Source organism: Rattus rattus, chromosome 6 (genome assembly GCF_011064425.1).
Source record: "Rattus rattus isolate New Zealand chromosome 6, Rrattus_CSIRO_v1, whole genome shotgun sequence".
In the NCBI taxonomy this organism is placed as follows: Eukaryota; Metazoa; Chordata; class Mammalia; order Rodentia; family Muridae; genus Rattus; species Rattus rattus.
Window position 1 is genome coordinate 4,470,016 of NC_046159.1, and position 18,323 is coordinate 4,488,338.

Here is an 18,323-nt window from a genome sequence, read left to right on the forward strand (position 1 = left end):
AGCAATGGAGGAGTGCTCCTCTTTCTCCACATCCTTGCCAGCATCTGCTATCACCTGAGTTTTTTGATCTTAGCCATTTCGACTGGTGTGAGGTAGAATCTCAGGGTTGTTTTGATTTGCAATTCCCTGATGACTAAGGATGCTGAACATTTCTTTAGGTACTTCCCAGCTATTTGATATTGATCAGTTGAGAATTTTTTGTTTAGCTCTGTACCCCATTTTTAATAGAGTTATTTTATTCTCTGGAGTCTAACTTCTTGAGTTCTTTGTATATACTGGATATTATCCTCTATCAGATGTAGGATTGGGAAAGATCTTTCCCCTAATCTGTTGGTTGCCGTTTTGTCCTAATGACAGTGTCCTTTGCCTTACAGAAGCTTTGCAATTTTATGAGGTTCCATTTGTTGATTCTTGATCTTAGAGCATAAGCCATTGTGGTGTTTTGTTCAGGAAATTTTCTCCAGTGCCCATGTGTTCAAGATGCTTCCCCACTTTTTCTTCTATTAGTTTGAGTGTATCTGGTTTGATGTGGAGGTCCTTGATCCACTTGGACTTGAACTTGATAAGAATGGATCAATTTGCATTCTTCTACATGCTGACCTCCAGTTCAACCAGCACCATTTGTTGAAAATGCTGTCTTTTATCCACTGGATGGTTTTAGCTCCTTTGTCAAAGATCAAGTGATCATAGGTATGTGGGTTCATTTCTGGGTCTTCAATTCTATTCCATTGATCTGGCTGCCTGTCTCTGTACCAATATCATACAGTTTTTTTTTTATCACTATTGCTCTGTAATACAGTTGGAGGTCAGGGATGGTGATTCCGCTCGAAGTTCTTTTATTGTTGAGAATAGTTTTCGCTATCCTGGTTTTTTTTGCTATTCCAAATGAACTTGCAAATTGCTCTTTCTAACTCTAGGAAGAATTGAGTTGGAATTTTGATGGGCATTACACTGAATCTGTAGATTGCTTTCAGCAAGATGGCCATTTTTACTATATTAATCCTGCCAATCCATGAGCATGGGAGGTCTTTTCCATCTTCTGAGATCTTCTTCAATTTCTTTCTTCAGAGACTGGAAGTTCTTGTCATAGGGATCTTTCACTTGCTTGGTTAGAATCACACGAAGGTACTTTATATAATTTGTGACTATTGTGAACAAACCCAACTTCTTACAACAAACCCAAAAGAAGAGAGCCACACAAACATAATTCCACCTCTAACAACAAAAATAATAAGAAACAACAATCATTGGTCCCTAATATCTCTCAATATAAATGGACTCAATTCCCCAATAAAAAGAGATAGACTAACAAACTGGATATGTAAACAGGACCCAGCATTTTGCTGCATACAGGAAACACACCTCAGTGACAAAGACAGACACTACCTAAGAATAAAAGGCTGGGAACAAAATTTCCAAGCAAATGCCCCTCCCCCCAGAAAAAGCTGGAGTAACCATTCTAATATAGAATAAAATAAACTTTCAACCAGAAGTTATCAAAAAAGAAGGAAGGGCACTTCATATGCGTCAAAGGAAAAATCCACCAAGATGAAGTCTCAATTCTGAATATCTATGTCCCAAATGCAAGGGCACATTCATAAAAGAAACTTTACTAAAGCTCCAAGCACACATTGCACCTCACACAATAATAGTGGGAGACTTCAACACCCCACTCTCATCAATGGACAGATCATGGAAACAGAAACTAAACAGAGACACAGAGAAATTAACAGAAGTTATGAACCAAATGGACTTAACAGATATCTGTGGAACATTTCATCCTAAAACAAAAGGATATACGTTCTTCTCAGCACCTCATGGTACCTGTTCCAAAATAGACCATATAATCAGTCACAAAACAGGCCTCAACAGACACAAAACGATAGAAATGGTCCCATGCATCCTATCAGATCACCATGGACTAAGTTTGGTCTTCACTAACAACAAAAACTACAGAAAGCCCACATACACATGGAAGCTGAACAATGCTCTATTCAATGATAACTTGGCCAAGAAAGAAAGAAAGAAAGAAAAAAAGAAAGAAAGAAAGAGAGAAAGAAAGAAACAAAGAAACAAAGAAACAAAGGAAAGAATTTTTAGAATTTAATGAAAATGAAGGCACAACATACTCAAACTTATAGGACACAATGAAAGCAGTGCTAAGAGGAAAATTTATAGCTCTGAGTGCCTCCAAAAAGAAACTGGAGAGAGCATACACCATCAGTTTGACAGCACACCTGAAAACTCTAGAACAAAAAGAAGCAAGTACACCCAAGAGGAGTAGATGGCAGGAAATAATCAAACTCAGGGCTGAAATCAACCAAGTAAAAACAAGAAGAATTATACAAAGAATCAACAAAACCAGGAGCTGGTTCTATGAGAAAATCAACAAGATAGATAAATCCTTAGCCAGACTAACCAAAGGATACAAACAGTAACCAAATTAACAAAATCAAAAAGGAAAAGGAAGACATAACAGAAACTGAGGAAATTTTAAGAAATCATCAGATCCTACTACAAAAGCCTATACTAAACAAAACTGGAAAATTTGGATGAAATGGACAATTTTCTAGATAGATACCAGGTACCAAAGTTAAATCAGGATCAGATAAACCATCCAAACAGTCCCATAACCCCTAAAGAAATAGGAGCAGCCATTAAAAGTCTCCCAACCAATAAAAGGCCAGGACCAGAGGGTTTAGTGCAGAATTCTATCAGACATTCCTAGAAGACCTAATACCAATACTCTCCAAACTATTCCACAAAATAGAAACAGAAGGAGCACTACGCAATTCCTTCTTTGAAGCCACAATTATGATTATACCTAAACCACACAAAGAACCAACGAAGAGAACTTCAGACCAATTTCCCTTATGAATATCGATGCCAAAATACTCAATAAGATTCTCGAAAACTGAATCCAAGAACACATCAAAACGATCATCCACCATGATCAAGTAGGCTTCATCCTAGGGATGCAGGGATGGTTCAATTTATGAAAATCCATCAATGTAATCCACTATATAAACAAACTCAAAGGAAAAAAAAACCCCACAGGATTATCTCATTGGATACTGAGAAAACATTTGACAAAATTCAACACCCCTTCATGATAAAAGTCCTGGAAAGATCAGGAATTCAAGGACCATACCTAAGCATAGTAAAAGCAACATACGGCAAACTAGTAGCCAACATCAAACTAAATGAGAGAAACTTGAAGCAATCCCACTAAAATCAGGGACTAGACAAGGCTGCCCACTCTCTCCCTATCTATTCAGTATAGTACTTGAAGTCCTAGCCAGAGCAATCAGACAACAAAAGGAGGTCAAAGGGATACAAATTGGAAAGGAAGAAGTCAAAATATCACTATTTGCAGATGATATGATAGTATACTGAAGTGATCCCAAAAGTTCCACCAGAGAACTATTAAACCTGATAAACACCTTCAGCAAAGTGGCTGGGTATAAAATTAACTCAAACAAATCAGTAGCCTTCCTCTACTCAAAGGATAAACAGGCTGAGAAAGAAATTAGGGAAATGACACCCTTCACAATAGTCACAAATAGTATAATATGCCTCTGTGTGATTCTAACCAAGCAAGTGAAAGATCTGTATGAAAAGAACTTCAAGTCTCTGAAGAAAGAAATTGAAGAAGATCTCAGAAGACGGAAAGACCTCCCATACTCATGGATTGGCAGGATTGATATAGTAAAAATGGACATTTTGTCAAAACCAGTCTACAGATTCAATGCAATCCCCATCAAAATTCCTACTCAATTCTTCATGGAGTTAATAGCTTTTTTTCTTAAGTTACCAGTATGCATGTGCTTGGCCAGGCTCCCCATGGCTTCAGGCCTAGTTACACAGCCCTGGTTCTGTCTCTTAAGGATGCCCTCCCTCACTCTCCTGGTTGAGGGTCCCATTTTTGGTTTCCCTAGCTGACTTCTGCAGTGTGTTCTGCAAACTCGTTTCACTGCCCAAGCCCTATCCTGTCCCTGAAGCTATATCCTTACCCCACCCCCAACCCCCAGATCCCTAGTGTCAGCCCCAGGGCTTCTATATGGCAGTGACCAGGGAAAACATCATAGAAAATTCAGGGCACAGGCAGATTCCCATGAGTTTGTCTTATGCCAGGGTTTTCTGGTGCTGCTGCTCCAAGGAATCTCACCAAACATAGGAGGCCTCCTTGTTTCTGGAGTGGGCTTCCACATCATCATGGAGCTTCTGGGTCATCATGGAAGTGGCTTCTGGGTCATCAGTACAGCATTTAGTCTGTAGCTAAATGTGACCTGCAAACTTAGCCAAGGGCAACTTGTGGTTCAAGTGTCTCTGGATGTAGCCCCTCCTATCATCCCCAGCAGGAGGGGCTGGGGCTGGGGCTGGGGCTGGGGCTGGGGCACCTTGGTTTATAAAGGACTGCTGGTTCATTGTCTTCAGAATGGCCTGTGTTCTGGGGCGTCTTGACTTTGTGGTCGGACTACTGTGTCCCCTTGTAACCACCATAGCTACCACATGTTGGAGTTGGATGTTTTGAGAATGTGGTTCTGTCCTTTTCTTGTCGCAAGCCAACCATGACCCAAGCTTTGCCTTGATAAACTCCTTAGCTTTTTGCTGACTGTCTAGTTGTTCAGAGACTTCCATTTTAATATAGTAAGCTCTGAAATAAGATCTCAAATGATTGTCAGGTTCATTTTATTTAGTGCCGGTCATTATCAGACGTCTCTATATGATCTTTAGAAGGATTTTTTTTCTTTCTTTCTGTAATTTTTGTTAAATGCTCCAGAACTGTAGTCTGAAACAGGAGGATTGTCATGAGTTCAAGGACAGCCTGGGCTGTAGAGAGAGATTCTTGTTGAGCATACGTGAAGCTCTAGGTTGCATCCTTAGCACAGCATAAACTGGATGTGCTGGCACCTACCTATAATCCAAGTACTTAGGAAGTGGACATCATGGGCTACAGAGTAAGTTCAAGGCCAGCCCAGGATACACAAGGCCCTATTTCACAAAAAAGAAGAGGAAGAAAGGAAGGAGGGGAGAGGGAGTGAATGGCCACTAAAGTCCCAAGACATTGTAAATTCCACCTTAGGAGACTGTAACAACAGTAGCAGGGCACAGCCAGTAGTCACCAAGCAATTACTAAATTTCTTCCTCTGTTTTTTCAGTAACTCTGGCTTGTTTGTTTTTTTAGGCATGACAGAGTTTTACTTAGGAGAAAACGCTAAACCTTCATTTATTCAGGATAAGGAACTCAGCCACTTAATCCTCAAGGTAAGTGGGTAATAGCTGAATTTGGATGGGGTTGGGTTTTCTTGAGTCCACCCTGGTGTAGACATCAGAGAGCCTGTGTCGCACATCTCTTTAACTTACACAGGAAGACAAGGAGCTAATGCCTTATTCGTTGGGGAGAACGCACACTTCCTATAAGGAGGAGCAGCGGACTTGTCCACAGCAGACCTCTGGACTTGTCCACAGCAGACCCCTGGACTTGTCCACAGCAGACCCCTGGACTTGCCCACAGCAGACCCCTTATACCTGGAAACACTCTCCTTGCACCAAGGATCAGCCAAGGCTGCCACCTACTCAGAGCCACCACCCGGAGCCCAGTTCCTGGGCATCTGTCGTCTGAAGATTGGGGATGAATCATTTGCAGATCTGCTGTCTTGGCCTAGTCCCTTTCAGGCTTTGCAGACTTCACAGCAGAGAATTTGATTGACAGTCTTGCCAAGTGCTATGACATCTTGCTAACTAGAATGTGCATGTATATTTTTTTCATTTTCTTTAACTTTTTAAAAAAGTTACTCTTATTTTAACTTGACCTTGAAGATTTAATTTTTTTACTCATGCATGTGTTTGTGTCTCTCTGTGTGTACATGGGGGTAGGGTGCACTCAAAGGACAGAGGTTCTCTTGGAGCAGGGTTACAGGCAGTTCAGAGCACCTGATGTGGGTGTTGGAAACCAAACTATGGTCCTCTAAAGGAATAGCAAGTGCCCTTAGCTGAACTGTGTCTCCCAGTTCCTGAACGGTTTGTTTAAAACATTTATTATATTGGTTTGTCAGGGGAGGGGAATGCATCTCTCTCTCTCTCTCTCTCTCTCTCTCTCTCTCTCTCTCTCTCTGTCTGTGTGTGTGTGTGTGTGTGTGTGTGTGTGTGTGTATAGATCAGAGAACAACCTGTGGAAGTGGGTTCTCCCCATCATGTAGGTCCGAGGATTCAAACTCAGGCCATCAGACTTGGCAGCAAGTGCCTTTACCCACTGAGCCATCTTGCTGGCCCTGGACAGTGAAATCTGCGGATACAAAGCAATCTTTAGGGGTTGGGGATTTAGCTCAGTGGTAGAGCGCTTGCCTAGCAAGCGCAAGGCCCTGGGTTCGGTCCCCAGCTCCGAAAAATAGAAAAGAAAAAAAACAAAAAACAAAAAACAAAGCAATCTTTAGGTTAGATAATCATACAAAGTGCTTAGGAAGCCCAGCCACTCTCATGGAGGCTTTTTCCACTCACCACTTCTGTTACCCTTCTCTCCCTCAGCATGTGTCTGCCTAAGTCTTCTCCCGGTTGTTGCATGCGAGCATGAGTCAGAGCACAAGGCATATAACTCCGTTGGTAGAATTCCTGCCTACCACATACACAGCCCTGGGTTTGAGCCCCAGCTCTGCAGACATTTAAGTGTGGTGTATGCTTGGAGTCCTTGCACTTGGGGGTGCAGACAGGGGCATCAGGAATTCAAAGTTGTCTGGAATGACATGGCAACTTTGAGTCCAGCCTGAACCACAGGAACTATTTCAAAAGAGAGGGAACACTACCCTATGTAATAGCATACCTGAGCCCTGTCCAGCTCTACCCCTTTCTGTGCAGGTGGCTTACCCAGGGTGATTAGCTGGCTGAACAACACAGAAATAGAAAATATATTAGAATATTTAAAATGTATTATTAATATATGTGACACCATAATTCAGAAAGCATAGAAGGGGTTCCTATCAAGAGTATCCAGTCTGGAGACATGGCTCACAGGTTAAGAGCACTGGCTTTTCTTCCAGAGGATCCAGGTTCAATTCCCGTTCCCCACATGTAACTTACAACTGTCTTTAATTTAAGTTCCATGGGGTCTGACGCCCTCTTCTGCTTCCATGGTCACTAAATATGTATGTGGTGCACGGAGACTTACATGCACACCCACACACATGCATAAGCACACATGTACACATGCACACACACTTACATACATGCACGCACAAGTCTTTAGTCTTTCCTCTCCTGCTTTGCTCAACATGCCCATAGCAGCTGCCGCAAGTGATATGTTTTGAGAACTTTACAGGGTTTCTCTGTGTAGCAAAGTGGAATTTGGCAAGAGTGGTTTTATTTTAAGATACTGTCATACAAAGTAACGGACTTTACCGAAACATTGTCACATACACATGTTTATACTTTGTCCATTTAGCTTCTCCTACCCTGTCCTGTTCCCTCTTGCTCGCCCGAATGGTGCTTTCTTGCCACAATGTCCAGCTACGACTTTTTCTCCCTTCACCCTTCCCTCAACCCTGCTCTTCTCCTCTCCTGGTCTCTTTCTACTTCCATGACCCCTACACACCTGGTAAAGTAGTTTGGTAATAAAAGATATCTCAACTAATAATCTATAACTAAATTTTCATGTCAAAACCTTTAGACTAGAATTCAATTTGAGGTTATTTAAACATCGTATGAAAACTTTAGGCTGAAATCTGCCAGCTCTCTAAAGGCTCGGTGAGTTTCAGTGCCACAGTAATTTCCTTGAACGCTGAGTGAATATGAGAGAAACTACTCAATCTTGGCTCTTTTTTTAATCCTAGGCAGCAGAAGGCTTCCTACTTGTGGTTGGATGTGAAGGAGGGAGAATTCTTTTTGTTTCTAAGTCCGTCTCCAAAACGCTACATTATGATCAGGTATCAAGCTGCTGTTTTTCACACAGTACTAGTTTCTTTTTAACAAATTCTACATTGAAGCTGGGTCTGATCCCTCCTTTCCTTTGCTACTATGTTAGAGCTTGGAGAGAGGTAGATGACGGCGGGGAAACTGAATTATTATGACCATCACTGGTGTCTCCATCAGACATTGAGGGACAATGTCATGTGACCATCATTGGCATCTCTATCAGACATTGAGGGACGATGTCATGTGACCATCACTGGCATCTCCATCAGACATTGAGGGACGATGTCATGTGACCATCACTGGTGTCTCCATCAGACACTGAGGGATGACATCATTTTCTGGACCCTAGCTTTGTACAGTGTCATGAGCGGTGCCTGCAGTCAGGATGTAATGACCCAATAAGATGCCATACTCGAGTCTCTGAAAAGCGTGGGGAGTTATATGCATTGAATAATAGCTTTGATCCAACTGCTGGTGATACACTCAATCCATGCTGTTCATGGAACCAGCCTGCTAATCATCTCCTTATGCTAAACTCCACTTGCTTCAGGGAGCTACTGGGAAGCTTGTCCCCAAGCAGTCCCACAGAGCACACATGTGGCTGTAGAACCCAGGTGGAGCACAGCTTTGATGGCGACTACCTCCTTCTGCCTTCTACAGTGTTTGGTTTTAGGGTTATCAGGTAAAGGGACAGAGGGCATATGCATGTACTGTGCATACATAATTGCTTATATATACATGCGCACACACGTGCTATACAAACATGCATATGCACATGTGCACACACACATGGGAAACTAATAATCCAAGGTAACCTTAAACTCCATATTAGTGATACTGGATACTGGCCGCATATCTGCAACCATTGATGACACTCCCTGTCTGCTCTGGATCATGTTGGGTCCAGTGGTTACAAACCATTATAACCATACAGTTCTTGGCTGTCCAGGATCAGAAACCCGACACTGCTGCATGAGCATATATGAACAGAGCATATGGTAGACTGATACAAAAGGTGGATGGCTGGGCTTCTTAGTATGAGCTGTATAACTGGGTGTTCCACCTGTTCTGTCTTCTGTAGAACATCTACTGGGGACCAAGGTGAGAGAGGATGGTCTCACCTTCCATGTTTGCCCTTCTGGTCCCACACAGGCAATCCATTAGTCACAGCAGCTGACTGTGATTTGTCCTGTGCTCTGGCAGGGGTGCGATTCTGCCAGCTGAAGATAGTTTATGTTTGGAATTCTGGGGACTCTTAAGAGGGTATAGAAAGGCCAGAGCTCCGAGAGGCCGTGGCTCTGGTGGCTGCTGGTTTTGCTGCTTGCTGATTGGAGTGATGGTTAGAGAAATCATGACCATGAAGCCTGGATTTGCCCCAAGGAACTCGATGCTCCTATCAGCAGGAAGTGGACGAAAGAGATCTATGCCCTCTTCCCCTCTAACCTTTGTTTCTTGCTACCTAGTGTTGGGGGGGTCGGAAGGAATTGAGGTAGAGAAGGGTGGTGGATATAAGAACTCAGTAAAGTAGCCAATAGTAGAAACGTGTCACCAGACAAAAAACAGGGACAACTGAGCAGATTAAGGAACCCTGGCAATTCTCATAATTGAGAACTTGCCCCAGACCCAGTTCCTGTCCTGGAGCACATGACCACAACACCCTACATGAGGACGGTGACAACTGGTCACATAGCGTAGAGCCCAGAGCTCTCCATGCAGAGGGTTTAGCCAGTAAGCTTCCCTTCCCGGACGTTCCTTTCTGGAAAAGGTATTTAATCTCCGGTCCGCCTGGATAAACAGTTTGGATAAGCCAGGACTGTCTCTCGTAAAGAACAGCTGTGGTGAGAAGCCTTCCTCATAGAGCCATGCCACCTAAGTCTCCTGCAGAAGGCCCCTCCAAGCTCCTGACACTCCCCCCTGAGCCAAGCCTGATTCCCTCTCCCCCAGCCCCAGGCCCATCTCAGCCCTGATTCCTCTCAGCTCCCATTCACATATGGGTGTCTGGGAATTTGAGAACCACAGCCTCAGCCTCAGCCTGTGCCATTTCTCACTGGAGAGAAAGGGGCTGGGGTCCTCATCTTAGGCTGCATTCTGCCACCCCTGAGCCATGTGACCCCAATGGTGACAAAGCTGGAATGTAGCCTAGTGCTCCTGTATTTTGTCAGCCTGAGTGGAATTCACACACCCCAGCAGCAAGGCTAAACGTGAACCCACAGCCAATGGGTTCTTGGAAAGCATGCCTAGGCTGTCCAGGTGCACACACAGACACACACACACACACACACACACACACACACACACACATACACACACACATACACACACACATACACACACAAACACACGGACACACATACACACACACAGACACACATACACACACAAACACACGGACACACATACACACAGACACACATACACACACATACACACACAGGGACACGCATACATATACACACACGGACACACATACACACACACACGCATGGACACACAGACACACACATGGACACACAGACACATACACACACAAACACATGGACACAGACACATACACACACACGGACACAGACACATACACACACACGGACACAGACACATACACACACACGGACACACAGACACACACACAGACACACGGATACACACACACATACACAGGAAGGGGGGGCGGACACACATGGATAGACACACGGATATGCATGCCCACACGCATATGCAGAAAATGATGAGATTTAAATCCTAATGCCTTAGAAGCAATCATATAAATGGAGAGATATCAAGGAAACTCTCACAGTAGCAAGATTTAAAAGAAAATCAGAAATTGCCGTTTGCGTGCAGTTTATATGTAACTATCCCGGTTTGATTTCAAATGCATTCTTTTGATTTCATTTTATGTGTATGGGTGCTTTGCCTGCTTGTATGTCTGCGTACCACGGGGGCCAGAGGAGTGTCTGAGCCTTTCTGGGACTAGAATACCGAAAGCTGTGAGCTACCCCTTGACGCCTGAGTCCTCTGGAAGAGCAGCAAGTGCTTCTCAACCAGAGTGCGGAGCCACCTTTCCAGCCCCTCCGAATGCATTTTTGTTTGCACTTACAAACAGAATCCCGAGTTAATGTCACGTGGTGCAATGTATTCGAGGTTAAGAAAAATCCACCTTTTGGGGCTAGAAATGTAGCTCAGTGGCAGAGCGTTTTCCTGGCAGGCACAGGACCCTGGGTTTGATCCTCAGCACTGGCGGGGGTTGTGGGGAGGTGGGGGAAAGGGTATTGATCTTACGTGTGTGTGAAGGAATGCCCAAAAGTGATGTAACCAATGTTGATTGTATGTCTGCTGTCTGTCTCAACAGGCTAGTTTGATGGGACAGAACTTGTTTGACTTCTTACACCCAAAAGATGTCGCCAAAGTAAAGGAACAACTTTCTTGTGATGTTTCACTGAGAGAGAAACCCATAGACACCAAAAGTGAGTTCTTCCTTCAGAGCCTAGGTACCGGCTTCTTTTCTGTTATTATGACAAATTACCAAGGCAAAAGCAACCTACGGACGAAGGGCTGTTTTTAAAGCCTACTCTTCCAGAGAATAGAAACGATCACTGTGGGGAAGAGATAGCATGGAGGCTGGGACGGAGAGAACTAGCTGATTAAAAGTTTATCCACATAGGAAGTAGAGGGAGGGAAGGAGGGATGGAGGGAGGGAGGGAGGAGAGAGGGAGGAACAGAGGGAGGGAGAGAGGGAGGGAAGGAGGGAGGGACAGAGGGAGGGAGAGAGGGAGGGAAGGAGAGGGGGAGGGAAGGAGAGAGGGAGGGAGGGAGAGAGGGAGGAGAATTCCTTTATTTTATAGACATATACACTAAATATATTCATATAAAGATAACCGTGTGGTAATATATGATTGCTTATAGTTTCAATCCAAATAAAACTTTCATAAGACAGTATTACTTGATGTTAAAAGGTTGCTGGAATTGTATTCTCTTTGTATATGGCCTAGATTTCCCTGGTATGAAAGATCTTACATACTTGGGCTTAGGAAGTATTCATGATCCAAAGATACTTGACTCAGGAAAATGTTTAGTGCTGAGTGACTACTTATGATATAGAAGCAGCGATAAGGTCAGTCGCAGCTCCTGCAGATGGGCCGGGTTCTGTACCCAGCGCTCGCGGTGTCCTCAGACCTGCCTGGAACTCTAGCTCCGGATGATCTGATGCCCTCTAGTGGCCTCCATGGGCACGCACAGGCATGCGCTTCGTGCACAGACAGTTTCTTGGAGGAACACAGCATACATAAAATTTAAAAAAAAAATAGTTTTTAAAAATTAAAGGAAGGATGATCTAGCCAGTCTTTAATTTTTGTTTGAGACAGGGTTTAGTGTGTAGTCTTTGCGGGTCTGCAGCTCCCTTTGTAGACCAGGCTGGCCTTGAACTCACAGGTACTGGAATTGAAGGCATAGTTTTTGATACATTCTACCATCCCAGTGTTCAGGGAGCCTGAGGCAGGAGAATGATGAATTCAAGGCCATCCTGGGCTAAAAGTAAGAACCTTTCTCAATAACAAAGACAAAACAAACAACCCCTACCCACAAAACAACAGGAGTGGGCCAAGCTACAGATCATTGTTGTACTTGAGTTTCTCTTCGTTTTTAAATTTTCATTTCCTGTAAACTGTATTGTCCGCTCCCTGAAGGAAGTACTAAGATAAATTGCAAGTGTTTTAAATTGTCGAGTGTGGTGATGCGTGCCTGCGACTCCAACACTCTAATGTAGAGGTACATTGGGGAATACTGAGGTTTGAGGCCAGTGGAACTACACTCTCGTCTCGAAAACGAAACACTGCCAGGCAAACACAAACCGAATATACCTGATGATGTTAAAACACTAGAAGGCAATGGAGAGCTAACAAGGCTTGCTGCTCTTCCAGAAGACCGGAACTGATTCCCAGAACCCACATCAGGCCAGTCATAACCACCGCGACGCTCGAGCATGCGCACGAGCATGCGCAAGGATGAATTAAGAGAAGGGAAGAAAGGGGGTTGGGAATTTAGCTCAGTGGTAGAGCTCTTGCCTAGCAAGCGCAAGGCCCTGGGTTCAGTCCCCAGCTCCGAAAAAAAGAGGAAAAAAAAAAAAAAAGAGAGAAGGGAAGAAGAGTGAAAGGAACTGAGGGCGGGGTGCGGGGGGCAGTGCTGTAAGCACGTCTGTGATTATTCTGTTCTCATTCCTGCTGCTGTGAAAGCCTCTCCTCAGGTTCACGGTCACCCCCATACTGGGCGATCACGCGTGCATTCTGGCTCCAGACGATCTTTCTTCTTTAGAATGAAGAGCAGCTGTACAGTCCCCGTCAAAGAAGAGCAACGATGCTCGTCCTGTTCAAAGAAGAAAGGTGGGACACCCGGGAGAGCCGGCGATTAAGAGCTGGTGCAAAACTCAAGGTCCTAAGTAGTTTCTATCCAGGAAAAAGTAAATTCCGTAGTCAAGGCAAGAAATAGGATTCAAAGCATCTAAGCAAGAGCGTTTTTAAACCAAAATTATTTACGCTGGCTCACCACCAGGTGCACAAACCTGTTGCGCTCCTGAACCTGAACCTGTAGCAGAGAGAGCTTAAGTTAGATTTGGGGCCAGTCATGATGGGAGCTTAGCACTCAGGAAACAGAGGCAGCTTCTGTGAATTCAAGGCCAGCAGGGCTACATAGTAAGGCCCCTATCTCAAAAATAAAATAGTAAAATAAAAACTCAAGCAACAACAAAGTTCAACCTCTCTAAAAAAAAACCTTTTTGTGTTTTGTTTTTGTTTTGAGACAAGGTCTCACTTTGTAGCCTTACCCAGGAACTCACTATGTAGACCAGGCTAGCCTCCGATGCACAGCTCCATCTACCTCTGCCTCCTGAGTGCTGGGATTAAAGGTGCATGATACTAGGCTCAGCACTAAAATAATTTTTTACCTTACTTTTCAAGTGTGTGTGTGTGTGAGAGAGAGAGAGAGAGAGGGAGAGAGAGAGAGAGAGAGAGAGAGAGAGAGAGAGAGAGAGAGAGAGAGAGAGAGAGAGAGAGAGAGAGAGAGAGAGAGAGAGAGAGAGAGAGAGAGAGAGAGAGAGAGAGAGAGAGAGAGAGAGAGAGAGAGAGAGAGAGAGAGAGAGAGAGAGAGAGAGAGAGAGAGAGAGAGAGAGAGAGAGAGAGAGAGAGACAGAGAGAGAGACAGAGACAGAGAAACAGAGAGACAGAAACAGAGAGAGAGAGAGAGAGAGAGAGAGAGAGAGAGAGAGAGAGAGAGAGAGAGAGAGAGAACCCACACCCGTACATGTGAGTCCAGTGCCTACAGAGGGCACCAGATTCCCTAGAGCTGATGTTTCGGTCAGCTGTAGGCTGCCTGATGCGCGTGCTGGTAACTGAACCGGAGTCCTCTGAAGGAGCCAGACACTCCTAACTGCTGAACCATCCCTCCAGCCTCCTGCTTGCTTCTTTTTGAGACATCTTACTCTGTAGTCCAGTGGGTAGGAGATATAGTGTATCCAGTCTTCATCCTCCTGCCTCAGCCTCCCCAGTGCTGGACCACCTCACCTGACTTAAAGGAGTCTTGTATACAGGACTGCATGACTCTATTTATTTACAGATTTTGGTCCAAAATCCATTTTTTAACCATGCATGAAGAAAATCACCCATGCTCACACACTTAGCATTTACTCTGAAAGCGTTCTCCATATCTCTGTCTTACAATCAAGGAGACACAGAGAGGTTTAGTAAACGCCCATGCGTCTCCCTACTGCCCTTGGCTCTGTGTGATGCAGAGCTGTTCCCCAGTAATTGCTGTTTTAACCACAGGTAGACCAGTGGTTTGTGTATGAGAGTGAGTGAATACATGGTGCTTGTCCTTCTGACTTTGTGTAACACAGTGTCCTTAGCTGCCCTCTGTTCTTTTCCTTCATGTGAGCAGCATTCCATTGTTCCTATACTCCCACATCTGCTCTTTATCCGTGTGTCTGCTGACAGGTCCCTGTGCTGATTCCCCTCGTAGCTATGAGTCTGTGTGTGTGCTTTAAACATGGGCATTTGGGTATCTCTTTGTACCTTGACTTTGTCTCTTTGGATATACACCCAGAAGTGGGGTAGCTGGATCTCATGATACTGTAGCTCTTTGAAGAATTTCTATACTGTTTTCCGTGAGGCTATTAACAATGCTTCCCTGGGACTGTCTGAGTGACTCCCTCTTTCTCCACAGAGTCCCCATGGTCTGCTACTTGTCCTTTTGATTACAGCTGTTTTAACTGGGACAGAGTAGTAACTCATCCTTTGGATTTGCTTCCCCCTAATGGCTGATAGCAATTGTTGTGATGCATGGGGGCCATTTGTATTTCTTCTTCCGGGCAGTGTCTCAGTGAAGGTTTCTGTTGCTATAGTGAAATTCCGTGACCAAAAAGCAAGCTGGGGAAGAAAAGGGTTTGTTTGGCTTATGCTTCCACATTGCAGTCCGTCATTGAAGGAAGCCAGGACAGGAAGTCAGGCAGGCTAGGAACCTGGGAGTGAGGAGCTGATGCAGAGGCCATGGAGGAGTGCTGCTTACTGGCTTGCTCCTCATGGCTTGCTCCTTGTAATGGTTTGCATCCTTTTCTGTTCAAAAAACCATTTTGTTAAAAAGCCTTATTGCTGAGGACCAACAAGATGGTGTGATGGGTAGAGGCCTTTGTCCCACAAGCCTGGCCACCTGAGTCTAATCCCACATGAAGGCAGAAGAGAACAAGTTTTCAACGATGTCCCCTGAGCTCCACATGGAGGCCATGGCACGTGTGCCCCACACATATCGGACACTCAATCACACTAATAATGAAGCCTGCTAGTATGCTATCAGCCTTTCTGAATAGTGCCAAGGCCGTTGCAGGTCCAGCCACAAATGGACATTTTAAACAACCTGTAACAGGATTTTCGCTGCTCTTTAACCTCTAAGTCACTTTTTATGAGGCGTGTGTCATGTGTGCACCACGTATCTTCTAAGCCTGTGCACTAGCTCTTTGTTTTCCTGATCTTTCCTGTGCTTGAGCATAGGATTTCTTCTCCTTTTTTATTTTGGTGGGCCAGTCTGACAAGCTGTTTCATGGGAGTTAATTGCTTGGAATTTTTCTTTTTTCATATATACCTTTTATTGTGTTTCCAATTGCTCACCAAATATTTCTGCAGTCCTACTATAACCATATATGTCAATTCATCACCATCACAAACTACAGTAAGATATTTGCAAGTTTCCTAGCAGACAGACAGAATGGAATAGGAAATCACTTAGGGGGCTGAGGCAATAGTATCATGGATTAGAGGATAGCCTGGTGTATATAGGGAGCTAGTTAGAGGCTAGCCTGGGCTTCAGAATACATTTGTCTCAAAAAAAGAAAAGAAAAAAGAAAAGAAAAGAAAAGAGAAAAGAAAAGAAAAAAAGCAAAGAGGGAGGAGGAGGACGAGGAAGGAGAAGGAGAGGAGAAAGAGAGAAGAGGAGGGGGATGAGGAGGAAGAAGGAGGAGGGAGAAGGAAGGAAAAGGGAAGAGGGAGGAGGATGTGGGGGTAACATCAGCATCCACAGTGACCCAAGTGTCTTGCTATGATTTTTCATTAGACCATAGAAAATTCCACACCATCCATTGCACTGGATACTTGAGAAGCTGGCCACCGAATGTTGTGGGCACGGAGAAAGAGATGGGCAGTGGGAAAGACAGTGGTCCTCTTACCTGCCTTGTGGCTATGGGACGGTTACATCCATACACTGTCCCCCAGAAGAATGGCAAGATCAACGTGAGACCGGCTGAGTTCATAACCCGATTCGCAATGAACGGGAAATTCGTCTACGTCGACCAAAGGTAAACGCTCAATGCTTTGCTTCCCAGAGGCCTCTGGAGCGGCAGAAGTGTGCCTTGGTAGCTCTACTGCATTTTTTTCCTAATTAGGGTTTGAGAAGGGGAAATACAACTTAAGTGAAATACGGAGATGGTGATGTTGGTGATTTTGGTAGGGCTGGAGGGCAAACTTGAGAAAATGTTTCCTAGAAGTGGTATTGAGTCTGCCCTGCTCCATGGCCACGGGTTTGGTGGTACCGATGGTTCCCTGTACAGGCATCAGCAGGACGTCATGGGACCTTACCTGGGGTCCTGTTTGCAGGCTGTCTGTGGATGGGGAGGGCCAGGGCAGCCTGTAAGAGCCCAGGCTAGCTCTTTTCCCAGGCTGCTTCCCTGCAGTCCCACCTGTGCTGGTCCTGCAGTGTTCTGGTAGGCATCACCGTCAGCAACTGTCATGATGTTTTTTTCTGTTTCAAAACCAGGGCAACAGCAATTTTAGGATACCTGCCTCAGGAACTTTTGGGAACTTCGTGTTATGAATATTTTCATCAGGATGACCACAGTAATTTGACTGACAAGCACAAAGCAGGTAGGTGATTCATTGATGAGGTGCTTTGAGGGTAATTTAAAATGATGACTTCAGCCAGGTGTGATGGGTCACACTCAGAAATCTCAGTATTTGAGAGGTGACAGAAGAGAATCAGGAGTCCCAGGCTAGCCTGGGCTACACAGCAAACCCCTGTCTAAAGAAAGAAAGAAATCATTATACCATCAACTCTTAATTTCTCATTCCTTATGAAATCTAAAACTTGAATTGATTCTCAAGGCCTTGGTCTGGGTTTGGTGTTTGGTTTTGGTCTGGGTTTCAGCATGGCCCCTGGAACCAGCATGTACCCTCTCCAGCCTCTGGTGATGGGATTACGGGCATGACCCCACTACTCCTGGCTTTTGTGTGTAGGCTATTCCACTGACTGCAGCTTTTCCTGTGAAGTTCTGCAGAGTAAGGAGAAAATACTTACAGACTCATACAAATTCAGAGTGAAGGATGGCTCCTTTGTGACTCTGAAGAGCAAGTGGTTCAGTTTCACTAACCCTTGGACCAAAAAGCTGGAGTACATCGTGTCTGTCAACACGCTGGTTTTGTGAGTAGTTTTCTGTGCTCTTAAGACCTCTGACCTAATTTCAAGTGAGTAGCTCTGCTTCTCTTAGGAAGCCTTTACAACTGCTTGGCCCTCTGTCTACATGACAGCTCAGTTTCTCCGGATGGGGCACAGATACCCGATGTGGGCTTCTCCCATATCCATCCCCCGATCATGGCTACATTAATTACAGCCCCTAATACAATGTAAAGTCATCATGGCTACATTAGTTACAGCCCTGATACAATGTAAAGTCATCATGGCTACATTAGTTACAGCCCTGATACAATGTAAAGTCATCATGGCTACATTAGTTACAGCCCTGATACAATGTAAAGTCATCATGGCTACATTAGTTACAGCCCTGATACAATGTAAAGTCATCATGGCTACATTAGTTACCATCCCTGATACAATGTAAAACCATGAAAATGGTGGTTGTTCCAGGTCATTTAGGAATAACAACAGCAAAA

At 44.5% G+C, this 18,323-nt stretch overlaps 1 protein-coding gene across 1 annotated transcript in view; it reads left to right on the top strand.

The window, feature by feature from the left end:
• The window catches only part of Arntl2 (aryl hydrocarbon receptor nuclear translocator like 2), a 46,524-nt gene that overhangs the window by 16,488 nt on the left and 11,713 nt on the right, over positions 1 to 18,323 (top strand). Inside the window, exons 5-11 of the mRNA XM_032905416.1 lie at positions 5,189 to 5,268; positions 7,827 to 7,919; positions 11,255 to 11,369; positions 13,134 to 13,280; positions 16,495 to 16,735; positions 17,194 to 17,300; positions 17,703 to 17,853. Coding sequence (XP_032761307.1) covers positions 5,189 to 5,268; positions 7,827 to 7,919; positions 11,255 to 11,369; positions 13,134 to 13,280; positions 16,495 to 16,735; positions 17,194 to 17,300; positions 17,703 to 17,853 — 934 coding nt within the window. The remainder of the gene's footprint in view (positions 1 to 5,188; positions 5,269 to 7,826; positions 7,920 to 11,254; positions 11,370 to 13,133; positions 13,281 to 16,494; positions 16,736 to 17,193; positions 17,301 to 17,702; positions 17,854 to 18,323) is intronic.